The sequence below is a fragment of the Theropithecus gelada genome, chromosome 15 (genome assembly GCF_003255815.1).
Source record: "Theropithecus gelada isolate Dixy chromosome 15, Tgel_1.0, whole genome shotgun sequence".
NCBI lineage: Eukaryota > Metazoa > Chordata > Mammalia > Primates > Cercopithecidae > Theropithecus > Theropithecus gelada.
This window is the reverse complement of record NC_037683.1, coordinates 77,042,847-77,054,234: the sequence shown is the minus strand read 5'-3', so window position 1 is coordinate 77,054,234 and position 11,388 is coordinate 77,042,847. Positions and strand designations below refer to the sequence as shown.

General features: G+C 44.2%; 1 protein-coding gene across 3 annotated transcripts in view; it reads left to right on the top strand.

The window, feature by feature from the left end:
* Positions 1-809: 809 nt before the first annotated feature.
* The window catches only part of RCL1 (RNA terminal phosphate cyclase like 1), a 65,949-nt gene continuing 55,370 nt past the window's right edge, over positions 810-11,388 (top strand). For all 3 annotated transcript variants that reach the window (XM_025360200.1, XM_025360199.1, XM_025360198.1), the window contains exon 1: positions 810-1,203. Coding sequence is in view for 1 of the 3 variants with exons in the window: in XM_025360198.1 (XP_025215983.1) it covers positions 1,068-1,203 (136 nt within the window). In the remaining 2 variants the exon portion in view is untranslated. The remainder of the gene's footprint in view (positions 1,204-11,388) is intronic.

Genomic DNA, 11,388 nt, shown 5'->3' with positions numbered 1-11,388 from the left:
ATTTGTTAGTTAACTGTAAATTTTGGAAGGTTTTTGAGTAGAGAAGTGAAACAATCCAACGTTTGGGAAGATTTTCTTGTGCAGGACTGGAGGAGGATGAGAAGGAAAATCATTGCGTGTGTGTGCGTGGGAAGTTATTACAACTATCTATCTCGAGGCATGCGAGGTAGGAGGGCCTGAATTGCCATGAAACGCAGTGACGATAAACGAAGGGACCCGTGAGAAAGGGGCAAAAAGGTGTCTCTTAATAAAATAAGCAACGGCCTGCTGTGGGAGGATTCGGGTCTCAGTACAGGCTGCCACTGTCAGCTTTGCAATATTCCTCGACCCTTTCTTCATGAGTAAGACAGGATGGCTCTACCTTGCAAGGTTACAGCATGGAGCTGGGGGACTGCGCCGGCAGTGCGCTGAGCAGCATCCTTGCGATAGGGTGAGTGTGCCAACCCTTGTTTTCTCTCTTAGAAAGAAAGAGGACGGGTAGATAATAGCATCTTCACCCCAGTAGTTGCCGTAAGTAGTGATGCTAAGAATCCGGCACGTCGTAGGCATCAATCTCAGTCCGCCATCTCCCCTTGCTACCACGCCAGGAGGTACCCAAAGGAGACTGCCCTGACTGGCAACTCCCGCGCCGGAGTTCCCGGGCCACCCTCACGCGTTGCCTCCAGCCGCGCGCTGTTGCCAAGGCCCGGGCACCGCCCAGCTCCACTACGGACCAAAGGCAGCGCGGCTTGGGCACCGCCCAGCTTCAGCGCGAGCCAATGGAGGCGCGGCGCGGGCACCTCCCTGATCCGGCGCGGGCCAATAGCGGCGTGGCCCGGCGCGGTGGCCGCCCCGGTCGGGCGGGGAGGCGGGGAGGTGGCCACTGGCTCCGCCCCGCTCCCCTCTGACCCGGTGTCTAGTCTCTCCGTCTTCCTGTTCCAAACCACGTGGACGCGTCGGGGCTGCGGGAGGCAGCCCCAGCCGCCGCCGTCGGTGTCGCAGCCACCACCACCGCCGGGGTCACGGGTCCCGCGTCTGTCCGAAGTCGCCGCACTCGGGCTGCTCACGTCTTTGCGGAGGGCGCGCACATGGCGACTCAGGCGAACTCCCTCAGCTACGCGGGGTGCAACTTCTTGCGCCAACGTCTGGTCCTGTCTACCCTGAGCGGGCGCCCCGTCAAAATCCGAAAGATTCGGGCCAGAGACGACAACCCGGGCCTCCGAGGTAACTTGGTGTGAGCGGCGCGCGGCGTGGGCGCGGGGGCTGAGGGGAGACCGAGCTGATGCCCTGGGGGCCCGCGCGGGGTTGGTTGGGGGCTCGGCGTCCTGCGAGCGCGTCGGGGAGGGCAGGTGGCGCGTCGCCTCCAAAGCCGAAGGCGCACGAACGGTGGGGGAGGCGGGGTCGGCGCCCGAGGGGAGCGCTCAGCTGCAAGCTGCGCTCTGAGTCTACGGGGCGCTGGTAGTAAACAGCTGCACGTTTTCCAGCTTTACGTGTAGCAACAAATCCCTGGCGTCGCCCCCTCGCTTCCTTTCAGTCCCTCTTGCCCTCGCCATAAACCTCTCAAAGGAGAAAAACAGTTTGTTTGACCAAAATATGGTGAATGAGCCGAGGGAGAGACATTGGGAGAGAAAAGTACCTCGGGTTGGTTCTCTGTCCGTCTCAAAGCAGGTCTCAGAAGCAGCTGCCCCCTTGGACACCGGCTGTTCCTGTCGCCATGATTTCTCGGCTGCCCTCACACTTGTCCTTGGGTGTGGAGAAAGAAATTTTTTAAATTCTGTTTGTTTTCAGCCGTGACTGTGATTGATGTGCGCAGGACAAGAGCTTTGAGATAGATTTTTAACAGTCATGGGCCTAATTGCCTTGACTTTAGAAAAAAGGTTGGTGACAAGCGCTAAACTGCAGGCTTCCAACCTCACTTCTTGCTCTACAATGGTAGGTTAAAAAAAAAATAGGCCCATTTAAACCCACATCTCATTAAATGGCGCCGGTTTTCAACTGGCCTTGGTTTACACCTGGCCCCCTGGAATGAGATATATGCATTTAAAAACTTCTGACTGGTGGTTATCCCAAGTTGGGCGAGTCACTAGTCAGGTGAAAAAGGAAAAACCTGTCTGTAAATTGAAAGAGAGTGTTTGTGGTTGGTCCTGGAAGCTTCCTGGGTGGTGCTGATGTGTTTTATTTTGCACTGGCTCTTGTTTTATCTGTCTGAATGCATTTTTTGGATAGTTAGATCTCTGCCTCTATTGGGTAGTGGTTGGTTGCACATGAAGGGCGAAGATGCCATGCTATTGATGGAGATAGAAGTTAGGAAGGAAAGAACCAGAATATCCCAGGTACAGTGGTAAAAAACCTAGTGATGGTAGGAAAAACTTGTGTTGGTGGTTCCTGTCCTCTCTCTACTGCTCAAAAACACTGAGAAAGTTAAGGAGAGACCACAAATGGTTTATGGCACGACTTTTCCGTCAACAACTGTTCCACTTAGTTTGACCCTTGGGCAAAGTGTTTGCTTGATTGCTCTGTGGCATTCTCAGCCAGCTCTCCATCCACTTTACCCTCAGGTTAGCTCAGAGAACTTGCCACTAGCTGGATATGGTAAGAAGATGGGCTTTTACTTTGTATAAATACTAGGCATAACTTTTTTTTTTTTTTTTTTTTAAGAGAAATGGAAGTATAGCCTGGAAATCTGTGCTCTCAAATAAATCTAATTCTATTTAGAGTTTTTCTCTTGACAGGTGGCCTCCAATTTAATATTTAATGTTGCAAAGTATGCTTCTCCTTCTCCTCCTCCACTATATGTGAGCATCTCTTCAAAGCATCTCACACATATGAGCTCCCATTTCTTCCAGGAACAGGGCTTGGCCACTTGGTACTTTCTTGAAAGGGTGTCAGACGCTGATACCTGAGGGAGGTAGAACTGGTTGGCAGGTGTGCTGGTGTTTTACGGGGACTGTTACTTTAGAGCGTTATGTGCCTTACCTCGTTCATATACCAGGGGAAGAAAGAGACTCCTGATTATTTGTACATCCTTGTGCTGGCTTCAGGGCCTCAGAAACCTTGTAGATGTTTGTCTGCTTAATTTCTTTCTTTCTTTCTTTCTTTTTTATGAGACAGAGTCTTACTCTGTCTCCTAGGCTGGGGTGCAGTGGTGCGATCTCAGCTCACTGGAACCTCCGCTGCCCGGGTTCAAGCAATTCTCCTGTCTCAGCCTCCTGTGTAGCTGGGATTACAGGTGCCTGCCACCATGCCCAGCTAATTTTTAGTAGAGTATTTTTAGTAGAGATGAGGTTTCACCATGTTGGCCAGGCTGGTATCAAACTGCTGACCTCAGGTGATCCACCTGCCTTGGCCTCCCAAAGTGCTAGGATTACAGGTGTGAGCCACTGCACCTGGCCTGTCTGCTTAATTTCTTACAGAGGGAACTGATAGATAATGCATTTGCAGATATACATGTATATGTGTATTTGTATATGTGTACATGTAAGTGTATATACATATACGTACACACATAAATAGATGTAGTCCCTGACACATGATTTCTGGTCATAGTCAAGGGAGTCCTTGGTAGCTTGATTGAAGATGTAGCCGGAAGGCTGTGTTGCCTCTCATCTGTCCCTTTCTGCCTTTTCCTGACTCAGATTCTCAGAGTTGGAAAAAACTCAGAGCATATCCAATAAAATCTTCAGCTCTAATGCAAGAATCACATCTCTTAAAGGTGCTTGCTTAAGCATCCCTCATGGTGTGGGCTTTGGAGGGTAGGGGTGGTATGGGAGGCTTTCGGCCTCAGGAACATTTATTTAGAAAGTGTTTATTGAGCCCCAGTATGTGCAAGGCTTTGTATGGGAGCGTGTAATATGTGTGAGAAGCTGCTTGCCCCTGCTCTCATGGAGCTTGTCATCTAAGTAGGATGTTACTAAGTTTGAGTAACTTGAAATAGGAAGGATTGAGTATTGTACAGGGGCTCAGTGGAGTTCAGAGCAGAGACTTCCCTGAAAGTTACAAAGGAAGGCAGGTTTTCTGGATCTGATCTGGACAGATAGGATTGAGATGGTGGCTGCGGAAATAATTGTTTGCAAAATAAACAGTTTTTTTTTTTTTTTAAGAAATTTTATTTTAGAATCGGGGGTACATGTGCATGTTTGTTACATGGATATATTGCCAACTGGTGGGGACTGGGCTTCTAGTGTACCCGTTATCCAAATAGTGAACATTGTACCCAATAGGTAATTTTTCAACCTTCCTCAATCTTCCTCCTTTTTGAGTCCCCACTGTTTGTTATTTCATGTTTATGTCCATGTGTATCCATCGTTCAGCTCCCATTTATAAGTAAGAACATGCAGTATTTGATTTTCTGTTTCTGAATTAGTTCTCTTGGGATAATGGCCTCTAACTCCGTGTTGCTGCAAAAGACATTATTTCATTCTTTTTTTCTTTCTGTTTTTTTTTTTTTTGAGACAAGGTCTCACTCTGTCATGAGTACAGTGGTGTGATCATGGCTCACCGTAGCCTCAACCTCTTGGGCTCAGGTGATCCTCTCACCTTAGCTTCCTGAGTAGCTGGGACTACAGATGTGTACCATAGCATCTGGTTGATTTTTAAAATGTTTTTCGTAGAGATGGGGTCTTGTTTATGTTGCCCAGGCTGGTCTTGAACTCCTGGACTCAAGCAGTCCACCTGCCTCAGCCTCCCAAAGTGCTGGGATTACAGGCATGCATCACCATGCCCAGCCTGATTTCATTCTTTTTTTATGGCTGTGTAGTATTCCGTAGTGTATATATACCACATTTTCTTTATCCAGTCAACCATTGGTGGACACTTAGGTTAGTTCCATCACTTTGGTATTGTGAATAGTGCCGCAATAAACATACAAGTACAGGTGTCTTCTTTGTATAGTGATGTCTTTTCCTCTGGATAGATACCCAGTAGTGGTATTGCTGGGTCATATGGTAGTTCTATTTTTAGTTCTTTAAGAAATCTCCAAGTTTTTAAGTCAAAAAGTTCTTTATTTTCTGTATTTTACTGAGGTAAAATCCTTAATTTGTCATGGTCATAATACTTGGCAATTAAGAGCTTGGGCTCAGTATTGGACCTTGGTTTGAGTACGAGTTCTGCCTTTTGCTGTTAGCTCTTGGTCCTTGGGCAAATTCTTTTAACTATTCTCTTCTGAGCCTCAGCTTTTTCACCTGTAAAGTGGGGCCAGTACTACTGACCTTACAAGGTTATTGTGAAGACTAAATGAAATAATACTTCAAACTGTACTGAACAGTGCCTGGCACATAGGAAGAATAAATGTTAGCTGATTTTATTATTAACTTGAACCCACTTGAACCCACTTGAACCCACTGGGTATAGGTCTGCTCCCTGGCATGCCAAATCCATTCCTGCTTCTATATGGAAATTTTTCAGATATTTGAAGAGAATTATGCCTTCTGTAAAGTTCTCTTCTTAGGTGGTTGTTTCCATGTATTTGTATGTTATATGTAAAGCACAGTAGTTTTCAACCAGGGGCACTTTTGTTCAGTAGGGGACATCTGGGAGCATTTGGAGATATTTTTGGTTGTCACAGCTTGGCAGAGGGGAATGCGACTGGCCTCTAGTGGTCAGAATCCAAGGATGCTGCTAAATATCCTACAGGACAGCCCCCTACAACAAAGAATTATTGCATTCAAAATGTCAGTAGCGCTGATGTAGGAAAATCCTGGCCTACTTGACATTAGTTATTAAGCCTTTTCTTTTCCACGTGTCCCTAGTGATTAGGAATAGCAGCATGTGACACGAAGAAGACTACACAAGGATTTAGAAACAAATGAGACACAGGTCAAACTCTGACTTCAGGCAAATCAGTGAATCTCTTAAAACTGTGCCCTTCCATTGCAAAGGGGTTGTAAATACTGAAAAGGATCTGAACCCCAAAGAAGGATGGTCCCGGGATGGTGGTTATAATTGTCCAGCCCCATGTATAATTTATGCTTCAGTTTTGAGGAACATGAACAATTACGTTTATCTCATTGTACTCTTCCTTTCATTGAAGAGGAAGTAAATATTTTTTTCTTGCTGCTGCTGTTTTACTCAAGGTAAAAAAGCCAACACGTAGTTAGGTAAGATAGTTGGTGAAGGCGAATGTGTACTGAGGGACAGAGCTGGAAAGAGAATGTGGCCAGCTCCTGCCTGAAGGGCCTGTTCTCTCTCATTTCACAGCGTGATGGACCTGGGTGTTCCTCATCAGTATTATAAAGCAGCTGTGCAAAGTGTCTCTATCTCTGGATTTCATGAGGGCTGTGTCTTGCAGGGTTCAGTTTAACAGTCTCTGTATAGTATGAGGTCTAAATGGAAGAGAATCCCACCAGAATAATTGTTTAAAGTTGGAATAGCAGAAATAATGGACTTGAACAAGAGCAGTGGTATAGGAGTTAGGAGACAGGACTGCTACTACCCAGGATCCTGAGCAGGTCACGGAACTGAGCATTAGTGTCTTCCCCTGTGAAACAGAGGAGTTACTTGGTCCCATGGGGGAGTGCTCCATATGGCTTAAGCAGATAAGATTCTGAAAAAGAAGAGCTAAGTGGAGTTTTAATCAAAAGAGTCCTTTAAAATGTGTTAAGGAAGCACGCCACAAAGAGGTCCTTTGAAAGGTCAAACATGTTTTGGTAAACCAATGCATTGTTCTGGGAATAAATCTGTCTGTTCCCAAATTGGATCTTTTAAAAGGAGGATGTGCCTATATTTTATTTCAGCCTGGTTTGGGACCCAGAATTCTTGATGGACAACTGGTTTTGGGGCATGGCAGATAACTGTGCTACTAACTGTAGATTGAATATGTCCTGTTAATAAGGAACATACCCTGTTGTGCCTCTTATGGCAAAGTGTGCTTCCAGGAGATGATTTTTGACTGCCCAAAATAAGACTTCTTTTTTTTTTTTTTTTTGACAGACAAATGCCAAGAATCCTAATGACCAATTTTCAGATACAGTGTTGTTTGGAAGCTGTTGTATAAATGCCTTTTCTTTTCTTTACTTTTCTTTCTCTCTCCCCCTCCCTCCCTCCCTCTCTTCTTCCCCCTTCCCCCAATCCCCCTCTCTCTCCCTTTCCCCATCTGTCCCTCCCTCCGTCCCCTTCCTCTCCTTCCTCTTTTTCTCCCTTCCTCCCTCTCTTTCTCTTTCTCTTTTTTTCTTTTTCTTTTTCTTAGAGATGGGGGTCTCACTATGTTGATCAGACTGATCTCAAACTATTGGCATCCAGTGAATCTTCTGCCTCCCTGTCCCAAAGTGCTGAGATTACAGGCATGAGCCACAGTGCCTGGCCATAAGAGCTACTTCAGATGGAACTACCTACCATCTTTTTAAAAAAACCAAACTTTATTTTGAGATAATTGTAGATTCACATGCTGTTATAATAAATAATGCAGAAAGATCCTGACTGTACTTTATCCAGTTTCCCCCAATGGTGATATATGGAAAAATTATAGTACAATGTTAGAACTAGGATATTGACATTGATACAGTGAGATACAGAACATTTCTATCACTCCAGGGATTCTTCATGTTTGTTGCTCTTTTGTAGCCACACCCAGTTTCCTCCTTCTGCCACTTCTTCCTTAACCCTTGTCAGTCTCTAATCTGTTCTTTAATTTCCGTAATTTTGTCATTTGAAGACTGCTCCATAAATGGAATCATATAGTATGTAACCTTTGGATTGGTTTTTTCTTTTTTCTTAAAATTTATATTATAAATTTAAAAATTTTTTTAAAAAGAAAAAAAATCTTGAAGGGCCTTGAATGAGTCCTGTATTTTTATTTTTTGTCACTATCTCCCTGGGTTGGGAATGGGTAATTTGCATGCTTGCTGCCTTCCTTAGATGTGGTAGCCATTTCTCAGACTCTCACTCCGGAATCAAACTCCGATTCCCTGTCACCCATGGTCACCACGGTAGGCATGGTGACTATCATCAAAAGTTGATATGGCAGACGTTCAAATGGGTTGTTGCTGCCACTTGGGGGTGTGTGATTAGCCTGAGGTCATCTAGAGTCACTATAAGGATTGGCTTTTTTACAGTCAGCATGATTTTCTGGAGATTATCTAAGATGTTTTTATCAAGTTTGTTCCCTTTTGTTGCTGAGTAGTATTTCATGGTATGAAAATATCACGAGTCTTTTTATTTACCTGTTGAAAAACATCTGGGTTGTTTCCAGGTTTTGGCTATGTCGAATAAGGCTGCTATAAAAATTCGTGCAAAAGTTTTTTTTTTTCTTTTTATTATTATTATTATTATTATTATTTAATGGTGTCTAGCTCTGTTGCCCAGGCTGGAGTGCAGGGGCACAATCTTGGTTCACTGCACCCTCCCCATCCCAGGTTCAGGCGATTCTCCTGCCTCAGTCTCCCAAGTAGCTGGGATTACAAGCACCCACCACCATGTTCAGCTAATTTTTGTATTTTTAGTAGAGATGGGGTTTTGGCATGTTGGTCAGACTAGTCTCGAACTCCTGACCTCAGGTGATCCACCCACCTCAGCCTCCCAAAGTGCTGGGATTATAGGTGTGCACCACCATGCCCTGCCAGGTTTTTTAACTTTTTTATGTGAACATAGTCTTCCTTTCTCTGGAATAAATGCCCAGGAGTGCTCTTGCAGGGTTGTATCCTAGTTACATGTTTAGTTTTTTAAGATATTGCTGCCCTGTTTTCCAGTGTGGATGTCCTTTTTTTTTGTTTTGTTTTGTTTTGTTTTTTTTGTTTTTGTTTTTTTTTTGAGATGGAATCTTACTCTGTCTTCCAGGCTGGAATGCAGTGACGTGATCTTGGCTCACTGCAACCTCCGCCTCCCGGGTTCAAGCGATTCTTCTGCCTTAGCCTCCTGAGCAACTGGGATTACAGGTGTGCACCAACACACCTGGCTAATTGTTTATATTTTTGGTAGAGACCGGGTTTCACTATGTTGGCCAGGCTGGTCTCAAACTCCTGACCTCGAGTGATCCTCCTGGCTCGGCCTCCCGAAGTGCTGGGATTGCAGGTGTGAGCCACCACACTGGCCTGGGTGTACTATTTTATATTCCTATCTGTAGTGTATGAGGGATTCAGTTCTCTGCATCCTTACTTGCATTTGGTGTTGTCACTACTTTTATTCATTCTGATAGGTATGTAGTGATGCCCCAGGGTGGTCTTAATTTGCGTATTACAAATGACTAATGATGTCTTCATTGAAACATCTTTCCGAGTCTTTTGTCCATTTCTAATAGGATTGTGTGTACTAACTGTTTTGTTTTGTTTTGTTTTTTGAGATAGGGTCTTGCTTTCTCATCCAGGCTTGAGTACAGTGACACGATCATGGCTCACTTCTGCCTGAGCTTCCTGGGCGTAAGCAATTCTTTCATCTCAGCCTCCCAAGTAACTGGGACTACAGGCACATGCCATCATGCCTGGCTACTTTTTAAATTTTTTGTAGAGATGGGGTCTCGCTATATTGTCCGGGCTGGTCTTGAACTTGTGACCTCAAGCCATCTTTCTGCCTCACCTTCCCAAGGTGTAATTCCTAAGGTATTACAGGTGTGAACCACTGTGCCTGGCCGCTACTGTTGCTTTTGAGAGTACTTTATATATGCTGGTCCTTTGGCAGATTTGTGGTTTGTTAATATTTTCTCCCACTGTGTAGCTTGTCTTTTTATTATCTTATGGTTTGCAGAGGAAAATATTTTAATTTTAATGATGTAGAATTTATCATTTTTTTCTTTTGTGGCAGTGCTTTTGGTGTTAAGTCTAAGAACTCTTTGCCTAGTTTTAGGTACGAAACTTGGGTTGAGATTGTTTTTTTTTTTTTTTTTTTTTTTTTGCCTATGGAGAGCCAATTGCCCAAGCATCATTTGTTGAAACGGCCATCTTCTTTTCATTTAATTGCTTTTGTGCCTTTGTACAAAATCAGTTTAGCATTTTTGTGTGGATCTCTTTCTGGGTTCTCCATTTTGTTCCATTGATTTACATGTCTGTCTCTTGTCAATACCACACAGTCTTTTTTTTTTGAGATGGAGTCTTGCTCTGTTGCCGCTGGAGTGCAGTGGTGTGATCTTGGCTCACTGCAGCCTCTGCCTCCCAGGTTCAAGTGATTCTCCTGTCTCAGCCTCCGGAGCAGCTGGAATTATAGGCGTGTGCCACCACGCCTGGCTATTTTTTTTTTTTTTTTTTTGTATTTATGTAGAGACGGGGTTTCACCGTGTTGGCCAGGCTGGTCTTGAACTTCTGAGCTCAAGTAATCCACCCGCCTTGGGCTGTCAAAGTGCTGGGATTACAGGTGTGAGCCACTGCTCCTGGCCAGTATATCACACAGTCTTGATTACTTACTGTAGCCATATAATGAGTCTTGAAGTTGGTTAGACTGATTCCTCCCAGTTTATTTTTCAAAATCATTTTAGTTATTCCAGTTCCTTTGCCTTTCAATATAAGTTTTAGAATAATCTTATCTAATATACAAAAAAGCTTTCCAATATTTTGACAAGAACTATATTATACCTATATGTCCATTTGGGGATAATTGTCGTCTTTATTATGTTGAGGTGTTAATCCATGAACGTGATCTGTCTCTCTACTTACTTAAATCTGTTTCTTTTCCCTAGATGAAATATTATAGGTTTATTTAAAACATAATTCTCATCTTGCGATGAGAAATGTTCATTTGTTCATAAAATGTTCATTTTTCAATGTTTACAAAATGTTCATTTTTTTTTTTTACTTTGTAATTTACAAATATACAGAAGTAGTTTACTTAAATTCATATTACATATTTATTAAGGCAGGTAACTACATGGAAAAAAATTTTGTTCTGTCTTAAGCATACTGGGGAATAAACCATTTGACAAATTGTTGCACATCTGAAACCACAGTGCATTACAAACTTCAAAAAATGGTAAGTTTTTTTTTTGTTTTTTTTTGTTTTTTTTAAGACGGAGTCTCGCTCTGTCGCCCAGACTGGAGTGCAGTGGCGCGATCTTGGCTCACTGCAACCTCTGCCTCCTGGGTTCACGCCATTCTCCTGCCTCAGGCTCCAGAGTAGCTGGGACTATAGGCGTCGGCCACCACGCCCAGCTAATTTTTAAATTTTTAGTAGAGACGGGGTTTCACTGTGTTAGCCAGGGTGGTCTCAATCTCCTGACCTTGTGATCCGCCTGCCTCGGCCTCCCAAAGTGCTGGAATTACAGGCGTGAGCCACCACGCCTGGCTGTTTTGTTTTTTTAAGACAGGGTCTTGCTCTTTTGCACAGGCTGGGGTGCAGAGGTGTGACCTTAGCCCACTGCAACCTTGAATTCCTGGACTCAAGCAATCCTCCTGCCTCAGCCTCCTGAGTAGCCAGGACTATAGGTGTGTACCACCGCACTTGGGTATCTTTCTTTCTTTCTTTCTTTCTTTCTTTCTTTCTTTCTTTCTTTCT